This window comes from Cotesia glomerata, linkage group LG4, assembly GCF_020080835.1.
Source record: "Cotesia glomerata isolate CgM1 linkage group LG4, MPM_Cglom_v2.3, whole genome shotgun sequence".
NCBI lineage: Eukaryota > Metazoa > Arthropoda > Insecta > Hymenoptera > Braconidae > Cotesia > Cotesia glomerata.
In genome coordinates, this window is record NC_058161.1 from 17136468 (window position 1) to 17155664 (window position 19197).

A 19197-nucleotide genomic window follows, 5' to 3' on the forward strand; every position below is an offset into this window, starting at 1 on the left:
TTTTTTGAGATCGGATATTTTTTTTTTCAATATTTTAGGCAATGTTAAGATGAAAATTACTCTTATAAAATTTGCCGTAAGTTGATAGTTTCTGCGTTATAAATTTTTGAAAATTGAAAATTCTTGATCTTCAACAATTTCGATGATTAATTACAAATGAATAAATTACTTAACACAAGAATTCATGCACGTGATTGTAAAGAAGAATACTCAAAGTTTCTATTGAAACAATAACACCCGGTTATAATTTGTATGAAATAAAAAAAACGTGATCAAAGTTAGTGCATTTGTAAAAGCTATTTATTAGAACATAAAGTATAAAAAGTTGTACTTAAGTAGATCTACTCTGATCAGAGCAGATCTAATTAGATCTATCCATATCACCTTTATTAAGCTTGATCTGATTTGATTTAACTTGATTTGATCATATCTAAATTTTTTTTACCGCGTAACAATCAGATTAAATTAGATCTGTATAGATCAAGTTAGATCGATTTATATCTAATTTTTAATTTAATTTTGATCAAACTTGATCTGGATTGGTCTAATTTGATCTGACCGGATCTAGTTTGATCAGAACAGATCTATTCATATCTACTTTTTAATTTCTTTTTGATCAAACTTGATCTGGTTTGATCTAAGCAGATCAAATTAGATCTGTCCATATTTACTTAGATCTAAATATAGATCAAATCTGATCTGCTCAGATCAAATTTAATCAGAGCAGATCTAAACTTTTTTCCGGGTATTGTAAAAAATTCTGCAATTCTTGATCTAATTAAGGTAAAAGACCCCATTAGTGGCGGGGACCCCTTTAGTGGCACTTGAATTGATTTGGCTATTTATATAATAAATTTCTATTATTACTATTTTATTTCTAATCTTTAAGACCTCTAGATCACAGAAATGTTCAATTTTGATTTCAAGGAAAATCTTTTTAGTAAAAAAAATTTTTCTTTTTCAACCCAACTGAAGCTCCAAGTAAATTTTAAATTTCTTAATAATTCGGTTAAGATTGGTCACATTTTTAAAAGCGAATTTTTTAATATTTTTCTCATATAATTATACTAGCAATTATCATTATAGATTTTGAAAAGTCTATAGAATTACAAAATTATTTATTTAACTTTTTTAAAATAGATATTATTTAAAAAAACGAAAATGAGGCCTATCGGGCCTCAGCCTTATACTATCCCTGCTGAAAATATTTATCACCTCGACCGTATTGGCGCATGGCTCGCCCAAGGTACATAAATAACTATTACGGCACACGTATAATGTGCTCTATCAGAATCACAGTTAATTTTATGCGCAATAATCAGGACAAAAATTGAAATTTTTATTGAAAATGTGAGAAATTTTTTAAAATCCATAATATTATTAGAAATTTTTAAACTTTGTTATACTTGACTCAATTCTAATTTGATTAAAAGTATTTATTTATTTTTTTTTAACTTCCCGTTGAGAAAATTGAAAATTTTCAAAAATCGGGAAGTTATTGGTTTTACCCCGTTTTTCGAAAATCGAGTTTTCCTCAGATCTCGACGTTTTGAGGTCCTAGGAAGCTTTCCTGACTATTCCCGCGAGGGTGTCACTATGTCTGTATGTATGTGTGTGTGTGTGTGTGTGTGTGTGTGTGTGTGTGTGTGTGTGTGTGTGTGTATGTGTGTGTGTGTGTGTGTGTGTGTGTGTGTGTGTGTGTGTGTGTGTGTGTGTGTGTGTGTGTGTGTGTGTGTGTGTGTGTGTGTGTGTGTGTGTAAGTATGTAAACCTCTTATAACTTTTGAACGGTTGAACCGATTTCATCGTGGTTGGTGCCATTCGAAAGGGCTTCGCCAAACTTAAATTTCCTGTTAATTTGAACCGATTCGGACCGATAGATTTTGAGAAATTTGGAGAAATCTAAAAAAAAAGTAGAAAAAAAAATTTTTTCTGAAGTGGTTTTTTTGGGATAACTTTTAAACGGCTCAACCGATCGATTCCAAAAACTAATCAGCGCTCAACCTTAAAAAACCACGTCGATCGCCGCCAATCCGGTCAAAATCGGTTGATTCGTTCGAGGGATATCGTGAACGAAAGAAAACCGAAAAAAGTGTGTTTTCAGAGTTACTCCGAAATTTCTAGTTTGACCAATTGAAACTTAGAAATTATTTATAAGGCTTAAAAAACTACGTAGAATGCTGCCAACCGCGTAAAAATCGGTTCATTAATTTAAAAGTTATTGCGGTATGAACATTCAAAAAATAGTGTTCTATGAAACTTCTATCAGACTTTTGAGCTCAAAGAGCTCAAAAGCATAGAAAAGGTATCTTTTTGAGCTCGGAGAGCTTAAAACAACACACAGATTGTACTTTTGAGCTCGAAGAGCTCAAAAAAGCGGCCAGGTATTAACGGAATTAGCGGGAAGTTGCAGGGATGGCCTTAAGGGTCAACCGTTTTCCTAATTTTTAACTTCCCGCTACGAAAATCGGGAAGTTATTGTTTTCACCCCATTTTGCAAAAACCAAGTTTTCATCAGATCTCGACGTTTGAAGGTCACAGGAAGCTTCCCTGACTATCCCCGCGAGGTTGTCACGGCGTCTGTATGTGTGTGTGTGTGTGTGTGTGTTTTTTTTTTTTTTTTCCTTGTAAGGGGGGGGAATGCTCTTTACGCATTCCAGGCATAGATGTTTTTTATAAATGTACTGCATAGATGTTCTGCATAGATGTTTGGCCTGGATATGTGGCGACTCGACGCAGCGTCATACTAAAACTCGACGCTGGCGCCCCTACCCACTAAACCCTAAACCCCTTTCTCTTCTATCCTCTGATCCCCCATGGTACCGCCGTAAGGCATTTCTTCGCGGGGGGAGGAATTAGCTGCCGCTCTTCCTTCTGGTGGCTAAGATGTTTTTTATTTCTATCTCCCTTCTAGTTTCTGTTTTCTGCTCTTTTTCTCTCGATGGACCGCAACTCTGTAAGCACTTCAGTGGCAAAGGTGCTCGTGGCGTTCCAGACAGCTTCTGATGACAGCATTTCTTCTACTATTGTCTCCGGTTGAATTCTCTTTTTTAGAATCTTCTCTAATTCATCGCGCTGTTGGTTAAAACGAGGACATGCAAAGATCACGTGCTCCACGTCTTCAGCGACACCTGGGCAGGATGGGCACTCCGGAGAATCGTCGTGCTTAAAGCGGTGAAGATAGGCTCGGAAGCAGCCGTGTCCTGACAACATCTGCGTAAGGTAGTAGTTAACCTCTCCATGACTCCGGTTCAACCAGTCGTCGATCCTCGGTATAAGACGATACGTCCATCTTCCTTTTTCTGCAGCGTCCCACTGGAGCTGCCATCGGTCGAAGCTGTTTTGCCGTTCTTCAGTTCTGAGCTCTTCAGCGCTTAGTGTAGTTTGTGTGTGTGTGTGTGTGTGTGTGTGTGTGTGTGTGTGTGTGTGTGTGTGTGTGTGTGTGTGTGTGTGTGTGTGTGTGTGAAAGTATGTGAACCGCTTATATCTTTTGAACGGCTTGACCGATTTCATCGCGGTTGGTGCCATTCGAAAGGGCTTGACCAAACTTAGATTTTAAAAACTATTTGGACCGATTCAGATCAATAGATTTTGAGAAATCTTCAAAAAACTGAAAAAAAAAAATTTTTTCAAATGTGGTTTTTTTGGAATAACTTTTAAACGGCTTGATGGTTCAATTCCAAAAACTAATCAGCTCTTAACTTCAAAAAACCACGTCGATCACCACCAGTCCGGTCAAAATCGGTTGATTCGTTCGAGAGATACCGTGAACGAAAGAAAACCGAAAAAAGTGTTATTTCGGAATAACTCCAAAATTCCTAGCGCGATCGATTCAAAATTTGAGATTCTTTGTGAAGCTTGAAAAACTGCGTCAAATGCTGCCAACCGCGTGAAAATCGGTTTACTCATTCAAAAGTTATTGCGGTTTAAAAATTCAAAAAATAGTGTCATCAAATCCCTATCAGACTTTTGAGCTCGAAGAGCTCAAAAGCATAGGAAAACAATCTCTTTGAGCTTGGAGAGCTCAAAATAACTCATAAATTGTATTTTTGAGCTCGAAGAGCTCAAAACCGCCATTGGTGCAATTTTAAGCGCCTAAGTATGGAATTAGCAGGAAGTTGCAGGGATGGCCTTAAGGGTCAACCGTTTTCCTAATTTTTTTAATTATTAAGAACGGTTGTTTTTGAGGGAATTTCATTACAAAACAAAGAAAACGGTAATAAAATAACTTCAGAATCAATAAAATTGTTTAAAATTGAAGCAATCGTTATGGAATATTTTTATTGGATTTTTATCTAGATATTAAATATACTTTTTTTTTTATTTTTATAACGTAAAAGACCCCATTAGTGGCACTTTTTCTTTCAATGAGAAAATGTTCTGCTTGGAGTAAAAATTAAAAATTTTTTTGATCTAAAGATCTTAACGATTAGAAATAATATATTCATTATGGAAATTAATGATTTCATTAATTGAATAAGTACCAAAATAAAAAAAAAGTGTCAGTATTAGGGTCCCCGCCACTAATGGGGTCTTTTACCCTATAGTTCCATCGAAAAAACAATGTTGCGTAATTATTAATTAATAACACTTAAGTGTTGGCGCCAGAAAACTTGGTAACTCTGCACTCTACTTTACCAGAGGTGCTGCTACGGACGCGCCATCTGATACTGAGAATTTCAACTTGGTAGCCATCTGCGCGCCAAATACCACAATCATTCTTCACGTGCTACAGTGCAACACGTGCTCTATTAAAAACAACTGTTACCAAACTTAATCAAGTTCAATCCATTGAATTAATTTGACGTCACGAGACCAATCAAAGAAATTAGTCATCATTGACAACTCAGGTATTATTTTATACTCGTCGTTTATTAATTTCTCTCTATTAAATAATATTCTCTCAATTAAATTTCTCTCTGTTAAATAATATAATATTATGTGATAAAATTTACTCTAACCTGCTGGCTTTTCTATGCCAGGTTGTATATTTTATACCATAATAATCAATCATATTTTGTGCTTTGCAGTCACAAATAATTATTATTATACTAATTAACATTCCAGCAAAATTAATATTTAATGTATAGTTTGTTATTAAGTCAATTAATTTACATTATGGTCTCTCGAGCCGGATCGAATGTTGAAAACCGCGTAAAAGTGATCACAGAATTAATCTCTGGCTCTCATACTCATACAAATTTCTAACATCATCATATCATTTCTCAGATTAAATTACGATGGCTAACGACAAGGACTCGTTAGTATATGGTCTTGCGCCTACGTCATTCGGGACTAACTCTGGCAGTCATGTCAGTGACTCCGACGTCACTGATAGAGAAACTCGCAAGGATACAGTCGATGCTCAGGATCCGAACAAACACACTCGCAAATGGTCCACCAAGGCCTGTGAACTCGTAGTCAAGGTTGCCAGTCAACTGACCCGGTTGAAATCAATTTTGGACATTGAAGCCGTCGCATCAACTCTCACCGCTGCTGAAGGTGTAGCATCACTCAAGGCTCAAATGGAGAATCTTACCCAGGAGTGGCATCAATTCTCGATTGTCCACGACTACCTGGCGACCAACGCCACTGAAGAATTTCTCCAACACCCGTACATCAAAGATGGAGCCTTTGATGTAGCACACAAGTCGTACCTGGGAGCTCGCACTCGCTTGTCCACGCTCATCCACTCACTTTACACTCCAGCTCAGAAGTCGGCTCAACGACTCCCCAGTAGTTTAACTTTGGCTCCTCTGAACATGACCCCTTTTTCTGGTGACTACGCCAAGTGGCCAGAATTTAGGGATACGTTCACAAAAATAGTGATCAACCGCGTTGGCTTGGAGGACGATGAACGTCTTTATTATCTGAAGAAATACCTCACAGGCAAAGCTGCTCAAGTGATCGCCAAGACGACCATGAGCAACGAGAGCTTCTCACTTGCCTGGGGTGCTATTTGCAAACGCTATGAAGTTCCTCGCCTACTCATCGACGCTCAGCTGGACAAGTTGCTCAACCTTCCAACACTCACTACTCGCTCAGCAAAGCAACTCTACTCGCTCATTGATCAAACTCACGAAGCGATCGATGCACTTGCTGCCCAAAAGGTGGATCTAACCAACGGGGATTGCTGTCTTCTAACTCGTCTTATAATTTCCAAGCTTGATCGCTCAACCCGAGAGGCTTGGGTATCATCACTGGGAGCTTCGTCGGAGTTTCCAAAGCTTAGACAATTGCGTCAATTCCTAAAGGATCGTGCTCGTGCTGAGGAAAGGTACGAGGCTAGAGATCATCAGAAATCCAGTCGCTCAAGCTCGAGATCAAGCTGCAAGGCCAACAAGGACACATCTGATGCCCAAAAGGCTACTTCAAGAAATCAGCAATCATCAGTGGCTCCAACACCGCCACGAGAGCAACCGAAGATGCCCAACGTTCAGTACCCATGCGATCTGTGCAATAGTGACCACTACGTGGTCAGATGTGATCAATTCGGTAAGATGACGCCACGGCAACGAGCTCAAGTGGTAATACAACACAGATTATGTTTAAACTGTCTTGGGCACCATCGAGTTGATACCTGTAAGTCCAAGCAACGCTGCAAGGTCTGCCAAGGTGATCATCACTCTATGATTCACCCAGGAATCAGCAACACTCTAAGCCGGAAGAGATCACGTTCACTTATTTACGATGATTATCACCCAACGAAGAAGCCTGTGAGGTATACTTCCAGGATACGCACACTCGAGACGGCTCCGGCAGGTATATAGTCAGATTACCGCTCGTATCAACTCCAGAATAACTGGAAGACTCGGACACAGCAGCATGTTGCTGCTTACATTACCTCATGCGTCATCTTGACCATGATACTCGGCTCAAAACACTCTACATGAACTTCATGACTGGGTATCTCGATCTCAAGGACATGGTGCCATGTTAATAACTCAAGCTCTGCTCTCTAATAATTTTTAAACTTAATTATAACATAAATTTTACTCAATGTACCTCCCTGGCGGTTTCGGCGACACGGTGAAAGCACGGTCGTTTCACCATATAGAGTTCGTTTTTACCGAGCGATTTGTCAGTGAGCATCGGATACCGTTGTAAACGATGTTTACTATGAATTTATTGAATATATACGGTGCATACGCAAGTGAATATACGACGTTATGACGGACACTGTACGCTCAATATACTGTCGAAATACGGTAATTTTACGCTACTGTCGCGGACAATAAAATAAAAAAAAAATATTTCGGTCAGTCTAGACCGGGACTCGATCCCGGCCCATCTAGTTGCGCGCCCGAGACTTTACCAGATCGGCTACCTGAGACATTGTTCGAAATAACTAATTCAGTCACCTCATAAAGTGTCAAAACCAAGTCATTTTTTTTCATTGTACAGATGAAAATATCTTGAATAAATTTATATTTTTTCCATAACTTCAAAATAATAATCGTAATAAATGATTCAAATTTGTTATGATTACGAAAATCTTGATTTCGAAATTACGGTGAAATTATTAACTGTATAAAAAAAATCTGGAAAAGAAATTGCTAAAAATTTAACTGTTAAAAAAATATCTCATAATAATTTTTCTTGATAACAAACAATTTGTCCGTAATTTTGAAATTAAAGTTTTCGTCTCTAAAAAAAAAACTCAATTCTTTAATAATGGATTCGAATTTTGAAATTACGGTGAAAATATTTGACGTGCATTAAAATATGTTTATAGTTAAGTTGAAAATAAATTATAATTTATTAATTAATTGTTGAATAAAATATCTGCTGATAAAAAAAAAAAAAAAAAAAAAAAACAAAAAAACAATATTGATTATTATATTTTTCATAAACAAAAAGTATTATGGTTTTTCATCAGGGGTGTGCGAATAGTGTTCGAATCGAATCGAATCGAATAGTTCAAATAATTCGAATAGTTCGCATATTTTAAATAATTCAAACAGTCGTTTTCTGTCGATAAACTAACTAATTTTTGTGTAAAAATTAATTCATGTTATTTCATTTGACTAAATGAAATCTTCATAATTATTTGATAGTAAAGTCAGCTTATTATTTGTAATAAATATTTCTTGGTGTATTTATACCCCCCGCCTCGGGGCACCTCACCATTTTGACATTTCTTCAGGAAAATTCGATTTTTTTAAAAATGAGATCTACGACACGATGGATCAGACATTGAAAGAGTGTAAATGTAGCAATGAAAAGCGACAACGATGAAAACGTCGCATAAGCTTTTTAATAAAAGATTTTATACATATGATATTTCTTATATTTGTGAAATATGAGCTTACATAATTGAAAATATCATCAGTGGACAAAATACAACGTTATTTCTTACTTATTGACATTTTTTTAAGTGTAAGCTCATCCTAAAGTTAAGCAAATCGAGACCTTTCATTAGACTACGCACACGAATTTTTTCAAATATTTTATATATTTCTCAAATATGAAGATGACATATGTATATAAAATATGTGAAAAAATTCGTGTCGGTATTCAAATGCAAGGTCTCGATAAGTGTAACTTCAGAATGAGCTTATATCGTTAAAAATATCATCAGTAGACAAAGTACAAAGTCATTCATCAATTATTGACATTTTTAAAAACATAAGCTCATCCTGATATTATGCTCATCGAGACCTTTTATTTGAGTACGCACACAAATTTTTCATATATTATATATATTTTACAAATATAAGATGTATCATACGAATAAAATATATCGAAAAATTCGTGTGGGTATTCAAATGAAAGGTCTTGATAAGTGTAACTCCAGCATGAGCTTAGATCGTTAAGAATATCATTAGTAGACAAAATTAAACGTCATTTCTTAGTTATTGACATTTTTCAAGATATGAGCTCATCCTAATATTACGCTCGTCGAGACCTTTCATTTAAGTATGCACACGATTTTTTTCATATATTTTATATACCTATGGGATATTTCTCATATTTGTGGAATATATAAAATATATAAAAAATTCGTGTAAGCTATATTAATATTGCTATAATATAATATAGTTATATAGACTTAATTTATTTAAGTTTAGAGAAAAATAAATTAATTAAAATAATTCTAGCTAGAGATAAAGCTATAGAATTTCCAAATGTAGTCTATATTTACACTCCTTCAATGTCTGATCCATCGTGTCTGTAGATCTTATTTTTGAAAAAATCGAATTTTCCCGGAGATTTAGTCAAATAAAATAAAATGAATTAATTTTTACACAAAAATAAGTTAGTTTATCGACAGAAGACGACTGTTTGAATTATTTGAAATATTCGAATTATTCGAACTATTCGTATCATTCGAATATTCGATTCGGAATTCGAATCGAATAATTCGATTCAAATTCGAGGCGAATAATTCGTAAACTCGAATATTCGCACACCCCTATTTTTCATTCAAGACTATGAAAAAAATACAAGACTTTTTGTAAGCCATAAACTCTTCTTAAAGGATTGAAATGATGAATCTCTGTTGATTGCATGGAGTCTGATTAATTTTTTATGATTTTACTTTGAAATAAACAAAATTACAATAATTTAATATTTTTTTCAAATTTTTCATCCCGATTATTTACTGAAAATTTCTCATTTACCTATATTTTTATAAACTTTGAGTATTTTTAGTGAAATAAAAAAAATAAAATATAGTCAACACTTTTTCATCGTTGCCCTGATAGCCAGCGCTTTCTCAGTAAGTGTTGACTTCCAGCCGTTACGGTTAATTTATACATCAAGTGGGCGGTAATTCTTCACTCAACAACAGTTGTAAGCAAATTGACGGAAATCTACGGCCGCAACTTGAATACAACTTAACAATCAAACTTGTAGTTAAATTTCCTTTCAACTTTACTACAATTTGACGGAAATACTTGTACAGTAAGTTTTGACGTCTATTTGCAGAGTAAGTTATAGGTAACTAATAGGTAATCGCTCGCTTTGCCAACTCTTTCCGTCAAGTTTGCTTCAAATTGCGGACGTAGATTGACAGTAAGTTATAGGTAAGGTGGCTATCAGGGTGACTAGTAAAAAATTCTTGACTTACCGACATTATACGCTCATTTCACAGTCGTTTCACTATCGTTTCACTATCGTTTCACTGTCGTTTCACTGTCGTTTCACTGTCGTTTTCTGTCGTTTCACTGTCGTTTCACTGTTGTTTCACTGTCGTTTCACTTACAGTCTACGGTGCATCTACCACCGAGTTACGGTTTTTTTGACAATTTATATGCTTTTGAATGACTGTCAAATGACGGACGATCGATCGATGATCTACGATTTTTACTCAGGTAAAAAATCGGAGAAGTAAAGTAAATATTTGGTTTTTCGAAGAGTGAAGTATGATAAGTATACAGAATAAAAATCATAAAGTAACAGTGAAAAACTTTCACAATGATACTCGTCGTTCACTGTCAAATGACGGCCGTTCGATATCCCAGATAGCCAGAGTTACTCCACAAAAATTTACCAATTAGCCGTTGCAGTCAATTTAACGTTAAGTTAATGGCAAGTTTTTGCTAAGTGACATTTACATACAATTTGACGGAAATCTACTGCCGCCATTGGTAGTTAATTTGACAGCAAAACTTGTAGGTAATGTAGAAGTTAACTTACGTACAACTTAACGGCAATAAAGGCCAGGTAAATTTTTGTATTCAAGTTGTACTCAAGTTCCCTGGAAATTTACTGCCAATTTACCCACACTTTGTACTCTACAACGTTTGCCGTCAATTTAACTACCAAATCCGGCAGTAGATTTCTGGCAAGTTACTATCACGATGGCTATCTGGGTAGTCAAATGACGGTCATTCGACGATCAGTTGTCGACACTGTGAATTCACGGTACACTTACCGTCGTTTCACGATCATTTTATCGTGACTAGAATTCAAATTTGCGCGCGCAAGCGCGCGCCTTGACTATAGAGTTTGCATATATTTTCATGCATATGATATATTCGACCAATCACATCACGAATAGCTTGGTTTCACATATATTTCATCTCAATTTTATTATGGGACCACGAATCCGCCAGGGCTGTTAGATTATTACTCGTGCTCAACTATTGTGTTTTGCATTATATTTGTGATACAATTTATTAATAAATGGAAAAAACTCGAAATAAGTGAATAAAAATTTCTTTCAATATCATGGTCCAGCAAAATAAATATTTAATGTAGTTGGTTAACGTAGTTCCAGCGTGGTATAGTATAGTCAGAGCATTTACTATGGACAAAAATTTAGAAGTCTCGGCTCACAGACGTTCACACATACAATTACATATTGTTAGTTTTAGTGATCTGGCAACGTTGCTCTTGAAAGCCGTGAAAGATTTGAATTTCCCGCTTTTTATGCTACAGTATTTCAGGGAGCGTTGCGCACGACGTTGCCGAATCACTATAAACTGTTCAATGAGCAGGTTAGAAATGGATTGAAAATTATTTTTTTTAATTATTATATCTCGATAATAAAACGGTGAGATGATACTTTTATTTTTTTAACTTATTCTAAAAACATTTTTCAACACTCTCCTAATTTTTTTTCCAATTCTGTCGAGAGAATTTTTTAGTATAATAAAAAATAGTTGGAGAGACCGGACATTTTACATATTTTGAATATGGAACATGACCCTCAAAATCGCCAACTTTGACTTTAAATATTTCGCGATCTAAACGGTCAAAAATTATGAAATTTTAGGAATTTACAAATAAAGCTATTCTGAACCCGTAAACAAAATTTCAGCCGAATCTGTTGAAAAGTGGTTTCATGCTGGAACTACCTTGAGTCAATTATTTTAAATACAATATGAAAAAATAGATTGAAAATTGAAAGTAGTTTATTTAGTTCGAAATTGTCATTTTAAGGAGGTTTAATGGCAAGAAAAAGACACCAATAGATTATGGGTAGTGCTGCCTCTCTTTACAGACTATCGCACACTTACTTCCACTCACGTACGTCGCTAACTTCAAAAATTTTTTATAAAAAAATGAATAGCGCTCGTTTATGTTATTTTTGATAAAAAATACTTGTTATAACTTCAATTTAATATTCTCAGTTTTTCAAAAAAATCCTAAGAATAGTATGGTTGTTATTCAATAAAATGTTCACTCTAACTACAGCAATCAGGATAGGGAATACATGTTAGATGTATGATTTTTAATTGCTAATATTTCGAAAATTAGCACCGCAAAGACTATTAAAAAAAATTTATTCGTATAGAGGACACTTAAAAGTACGCGAATTCAAAAATTGAAGAATATTATATGAAAAGTGATTTTTCACGGAACCTCCTTGAAGATATTTTTAGTGTTTTAAAATTTTTTCTATGAAAAAAATTTTTTTTGCTAAAATCATTGATGCAATCTCAAAGACGGCATTTCAATGAACAGAATTATTCATAACAAAAATTATTATAATAAAAAAATAGCATGAAAAAAGAAGATTAAAAATTAAAAGTCGTCTAATTATCTCTAAATTGTCTCTTTCGACGTTTTCATTACTTTTTCGGGATTTTTTCTATGAAAAAAAATTTCAACAAAAAAATGACATAAAGAATTTATTTTCATCGAAAAACAGTAAAATACGCGTGATTGAAGATTCATTTTTCAATGTTCAAAAAATTCAAATTTTCCCGCGTGATCTAGATGTCGCTCGTCACTCTTTTGCAAATGGCGGAAATGTAAACATTACTACACGCACTTTGCACGTTTTTAAATCATAATTATAATTTTTTGTTATATTTATTTATTGATTATCATGGATTCATGGAAAGAAATAGCGATTGATAATAAAAAATATTTAATTTCTACTTTCAATAATAAAAATCAATGGAAAATAATGTTGACTGATTTTCGAGAGTTATTTACTGAGTTGTTGTCGATGGAAAAAATAACAAACCAATGCCAAGTAAGTTTAATTAAAAAAAAAAAATACTTTATTAAAATTTTAAAATAAAAATTAAATAATTTTTTTTATTAATTAAATTAGAACTAAAAAAATATTTCTTAAAAATGGCGCTCCTAGTTTTTTAAATTTTCGACATGTGAAATTTTTATTATACAAAATTTAAGAGACATAAGTTAAAAGCCCCAATTATTGATGGGGGTCTAAATATTGACACCCTAAATTATTTTTAAATATATTAAATTATCTGTAATAAGAATAACGATCAAATAAATTTTTATTAAATTCTAATTAATTAAAAAATTGAAAAAAATCACATTCAGTTCAAAATATTAAATATTAATTATTAAAAAAAAATAAAGTTATCAGTTCATCAAATCAGCTTACGAGCGTCTATTTTCTTAACAACTTTGGTTAGAAAAGCATTTTTTTTAACTGCCGAGTTTAAATTAATTTTTTCATGTAATTATATGATCTATTTTTTTTTTTAATTAACAATATATGAAATATTTATAAAATTAAATAATCGAAATTAATTGTATGCTTTATGATATTTAAATAATGGGAGTCAATAACTAGTTCATAATTTTTATAGTGAATCCCATATTGACAGCCAGTCGACAGCGCTATGACCCCTTTTTTTTTTAAGTATAAAATACGTTATAAGGTAAAAGTCCCTATTATGAGACCCTTTTCAAGGTAGGTTGAACATTTTTGCGAATAATAAATCCATTTAAGGTAGTACCCTCGCCAAAGTCGTATAACGAAAATTAAATAAATAACGAAAATTATTGAATTAAATCTATTTTTCTTTCTTGATTTTTTTTTTAATTCTTCGACTTGAGCAATTAACTTTTTCTTTTCTTCTTGTAATATTTTTTATTTTTAAGTTTTTCTTCTTTCATGTTTTTTAACTTTTCTTTTTTTAATTGTTTGTACCATTCATCAGAGATCCCCACAGATGGTAACTTTGACTTGCCTGTTTTTTCAATTTTTATTATTTTTTTCTTCAGTAAATAATCCAACGGCAAAGTGAATATTTCTTTCAGAGGTTTTTCGGGAGATTTATCTAAAAATATGAATTTTTCGTAATTCTAATCATAATTTTTAAAACTAGTTCATAACTAATTATTTTACGTTACCATTATCAACAGTTATTGATGGAAACTTATGAATAAAACGATGTTCGTCAATCATTGCAGGCGTAGGATCCAAATTTTCTTTCATAAATTCTAAAAAACAGTCACATCAAATTAAATTTATCGAACATAAATGTGAGGTTGACATTTACATACCTAATTGATAAATTTTGTTGTTTATAGGATTTGTAGGATGAATATTTTTGAGCTCTGTTGTATTATTTTGTATTATTTTATATATGATATTATATGATGTTATTACTTTATATCAAGTTTTTGATAAATAACAATATAACCAAATGATTCGACGCATGTGCAGTAGGGGCGTCTATAATTGGGGTTACGGTACGTCAATAATTAGATCAATCAGTTTTTTAACCCGTCAATAAATGGTGTATCCAGATCATATATTTAATTATTTAAAATTAATTAGTAAATATCACTGATTATCATTTTAAAAAAAGAAATTGATTAGTTAAAACATTACTGAAGACATTACCACAAACAAAATTCATCGATATTTATATTTGACTAGCCGTTACCCGCCCGCTTCGCGTGGCGTACAATATACGTGTATTTGTATATCTATATTCACAAATATAGGTATACAAATACATAGAGTGATCATATAATGGTACATGATCATCTATTAGGGCTTTTACCTTATATAAAAATTTTTAATTTTTTTTATATTTAATGCCTTCTTATTATCCTTTAGGAATTGAATTTTATAATTTTTTAATTAACGCCCACGCAAGGATTTGTGAGGGTGGCATTTCATAAAATTCATTCTTTACAGCTCAAAAACTCCAAAAAAATCAATCTGGCCAAGTTTCAATCCTTTAGCTGCTATAGATTAAAAGGTACAATTTCTTTTAATTTTACGCCCACGCACGGACATGTGGGGGTAGAATTTAATGAAATTTATTCTTAACAGCTCAAAAACGCCAAAAAAGCATTCTGGCCATGTTTCAAAGTATTAATAGCTATAGATTGAAATTTACGAATTTTTTCTTAATTTGACGCCCACGCTCGGGCACGCCAGGGGGGTGGAATGTCACAGAATTCGTTTTTAAAAAATTTCTAAATGTAATTTGAAACATTCTGACCAAGTTTTGAACTATTAAAAGCCATAATTGAAAAATATGAATTTTTTTTCGTGAACACCCCCGCAACCCCCCTTGTGGGTGGAATTTCGTGAAATCCGTTCTTAGCTGACCTCTACTTGGCAAAAGGAATATTCCTGCCAAATTTCAAGTCTCTAGGTCTTATAGTTCCAGAGATATCGTGATGAGTGACTATCTATATCTATAGAAAGTCTCCTATATATATATAGATTGCTTAAAAAAAATGAAATCATAACTTTGTCTCTTATAGCGTCAATAATTGGGGCTTTTACCTTATAAAAATTTTTTATAATAATTAAATTGAATTGGAAAAAAATTAGTAAAAATTTTAAAGCGCCAATTTTTAAAAATATATATATTTTTTTTTATGAGAAATGATTTGGTAACTTTAATTTTATAAAATTAATAGGAATTAAATCCACTATTAAGTATTGAGGACTTTGACATAACATCAATAGTTGAAGACTTACTGACAAATTTACCAGAATTTTTATCTGAAAAATCGTCGACATCAAGGTTGGAACTGACAAAAAAAATCGAAGGGGGTATTTTTAAATTCGTTGTCGATTTGAAGGCATGTAAGGACAGCGATGAGTTTTTTGAAGTAATTACCAGGCCTCTTTGTCTGGGTATCGTTGAGCTCAAACGAGAAAACGATATTATTATTCATGAGATAATTAAAAAAGACGATGAAATCAGGGAAATTGAAAGAACGAATGATATTTATTTTCGACGTAAGTATTTATATTACTTATGTTGCAACTTCTTTTTAAATCTTAAGTTGAAAAAAATTGTGAGCTAGAATTTGTTGAAAATTATAAATTACTTAAAAGCAATATTGTTAAGGACGCTCATGCGTGAGAGTTAATAATAGATGAAAATTTAGATTTTTGAGTTTCGATAAGTTCAATTATGTAGTTATCTTTTCGAAAAAGTTCAAAACCCTTTATAGATTACTTAAAAAAGTTACTAATGATTTAAAATAAAATTTCTAACATACAATTTTATGACAAATCGGTATTGCTTTTAAATTAAAATTATAATATGTACCTTATTAAAGTATATACTATAATGAATAATCTTTCAAAATATTATTTGATTCATGTAGTTAATATAATTCCATTGAAAAATTAGTCTTGACAAACGTTTTAATTAACTATTTATTATTTTATTTGATATAATTAAAACTATTTTGGTTGATTTTTAACCGAATTGAAAGACAGGCTTAGAAGCTTACTACATAAATATACACAAGCACACTGACCGTAAAAACGTTATATAAAATGACTGTTTAATCTGTAAATAAGTGTACGTTGACATCTACCTAATTATCTGGTTAAAAATACCGATATTGCCTAATTTAATTAACAATTAAAATTCACCTCAAATTAACGACTAAGATATATTTACTGATATTTTACAATAAATGCCAAAAAAATATTTAGGATAAATAAAAAATAGTTATAAATCATTGTAAAATTATTGATACATATTTAAAAATTTTTCTCTAGACTCCAACAAATTTCGTAAAAAGTTAGTCTTTATTTGACTCTAGCGTAGCGCATTAACGTCCTTAAGTTAAATGAATAAATAAAAAATAGAAAAATATATTTTTTGTTAATGAAAATTTTATTAATATTAATTTTTTAGTTCATAAGAGAACAAGGGTGTTTTATAGATCGCATTTGCCCCCCGTAAAGTCTAATTACGATCAGGATGAGCTTTATCGAAGTTTTGAAAATTTTTTTCATGAAAACGGAGGATTGTTCAGAAAAGTTTATGTCAAAGATGATGACAGTGTTGGGTAAGAAAAAAATTCCAAATTTACTCCATAATTAAAGTGTTTTAATTGTTTACTCTTAAGTTTTACAGCGTAATTATAATTAATAATTAATTACAGATTTAAATTTATAATTTTATTTTTTTCAGAGAAAATGAAGAACAATTAGAGAATCCTGATGATACAAATCAGCTGGAGGAAAATAATGAAATTGAAAAGAGTGTCAAAATTTCTGATGAGAATAATGAAAATAATTCAACTGATCCAGGAATGGTTGAAATTTCTGTAGATATTGATAATAATCACAAAAATAAAGTTGTCGAAAATCCAGAGGCTGAAAAAGATGTTCAGAAGAATCCGAAGCGTCCAAGTGGATTAAAACCTGATTTGAGGAGCAGTAAGCGTATTAAAAAAAAATTGAGTGATTTTATATCGTAAAATTTTGATTGAAATAAAAATTTATTTTTTATGTACAAGAAGTTGATAATTTCGCACGCCTCATAACGCGAAGCGTTTGAGGTAGTATCTTACTCCCGACTCGTCAAGGTCAAGCAATTTTGTAATCTTTAAATGTCTCTATCACAACCATATTACACTTATACAATAATATGAGTAGACGAGAACATCGAGAAAACACTTTAATTAATCCATTTTATCTATATTATTGAGAGAATAAGAAAAATTTTGTGTCCCAGGATAGTCATATGATAAAATCGATTTTTTAAGTGAAATTTAGTGTCATTACAAAGGTCTTGACTTGAATTTGTGCCTTTTCAAGGTTTCATATCATTTTCACCGATAGTCAATTTATTATGATAAGTATTTAGGCTGCATTCCGAAAATGCTCTATCTCGCTAGATACATAATTAAGAAATGACCTTGTATCTTGTGAACTATTGACATTTTTAAAGATATAAGCTCACCCTGACGTTACACTCATCGAGACCTTTCATTTGAGTACCCACATCAATTTTTCATTTATTTATATATATTATATATATGTATATATGAAAAATATATCAAAAATGCATGTAGGTACTCAAATGAAAGCTCTTGATGTGTGTAACATCGGGATGAGCTTATATCTTTAAAAACGTTAATAGTTAAGAAAGTAATTTAACAAACGTCATTATTTAATAAAGCAAAATTTTATTTATTTATAGTTCACAAGTCACGGCAGTTAAATACTGACTGCAAGGTTGCTAGTAGTTTATAAAAATTATTTTATGTTGCTACTTTGAAAAAAAAAAAAAAAAAAAAACGTTTCGAAAAAAATTTTGCGTGGACGTCAAGATGCCTGTACGCTGATTTTGTATGTAATCACGATAACTCCCGAAAAAATAAATGTATCGAGACGGGGCTTTTTTTATTAGTTCCAGAATTCGATTAACTGCTGCCGTATTTCATATCAGTGCCTAATTTACGTAGCTTTCTAACTTCCCGCTAAGAAAATTGAAAAATTTTTTTTAATGAATTTTTATTCAAATTCATAATGATACACACGCATAAAAACAAAAAAGTTTGGAAAATCCAAAAGTGCACGCCTCATAACACTCATCCATTTTTTAAGAAAAAAAAATTGTGTAATTGATTAAAAAAAAAAAAATTATAATTAAGTTAAGTCTACAGTGATTGATAAGAAACTCTTCTTTATCGACCACTGGAGCATTAAGCCCCTCTCCTAGTGTGCAGAGATCCCTCGCGCTAGCCAACGTTGACTAGAATGGTCACCCATACAAGTTGTTGCTTAAAATGTGTGATCGCCCAAGTCAGACGTGTGCCGCCCGGCTATCTCTGCCACTTCCAGAGGCTGGCAACGTAACGTATAGTAACGCACATATTGCACGCCTCATAGCGCGAAGCGCGTGAGGTTGTGCTTTATACTCGACTCGTCAAGGTCAAGCAATTTTGTGATCTTTAAATGTCTCTATCACAACCATATTACACTTATACAATAATATAAGTAGATGTACACGGAGAAAACACTTAAATTAAACCATCTTTTACTTTCTAAAATCATTTCATGTAGCTATTTTGAAAAAAAAAACGTTTTGAAAAAAATTTTACGTGGACGTCCGGATGTCATCCCATTTTGGATGTACCAATGATTACTCCCGAACAAATTGATATTTCAAGACCGGACCTTTTTTATTAGTTTACGAATGCGATGAACTGGGTCCGTATTTCATATCAGTAGCCTAGTTTACGTATTTTTTTTTTTTAA

General features: G+C 32.4%; 1 protein-coding gene across 2 annotated transcripts; it reads left to right on the forward strand.

Moving 5' to 3' along the window:
• Positions 1-12693: 12693 nt before the first annotated feature.
• LOC123262628 lies at positions 12694-17446 on the forward strand. 2 transcript variants are annotated; one of them, XM_044724907.1, is made up of 5 exons: positions 12694-12930; positions 15603-15927; positions 16844-16997; positions 17123-17235; positions 17272-17446. In XM_044724907.1, exons 1-5 carry the CDS (start codon positions 12781-12783, stop codon positions 17409-17411), a joined length of 882 nt encoding a protein of 293 aa, XP_044580842.1. In that variant the 5' UTR covers positions 12694-12780; the 3' UTR covers positions 17412-17446. The 2 variants fall into 2 exon arrangements, with proteins under 2 accessions (XP_044580842.1, XP_044580840.1); XM_044724905.1 differs by having other exon boundaries at positions 17123-17446.
• The last annotated feature ends 1751 nt before the right edge of the window (positions 17447-19197 follow it).

Coding starts and splice junctions, on each gene's coding strand:
- LOC123262628 (XM_044724905.1), top strand. CDS start 12,781: ATGGATTCATGGAAAGAAATAGCGATTGATAATAAAAAATATTTAATT. Junction 12,931..15,602: donor AAATAACAAACCAATGCCAA/GTAAGTTTAATT, acceptor TAAAATTAATAG/GAATTAAATCCACTATTAAG. Junction 16,998..17,122: donor AAAGATGATGACAGTGTTGG/GTAAGAAAAAAA, acceptor TATTTTTTTCAG/AGAAAATGAAGAACAATTAG.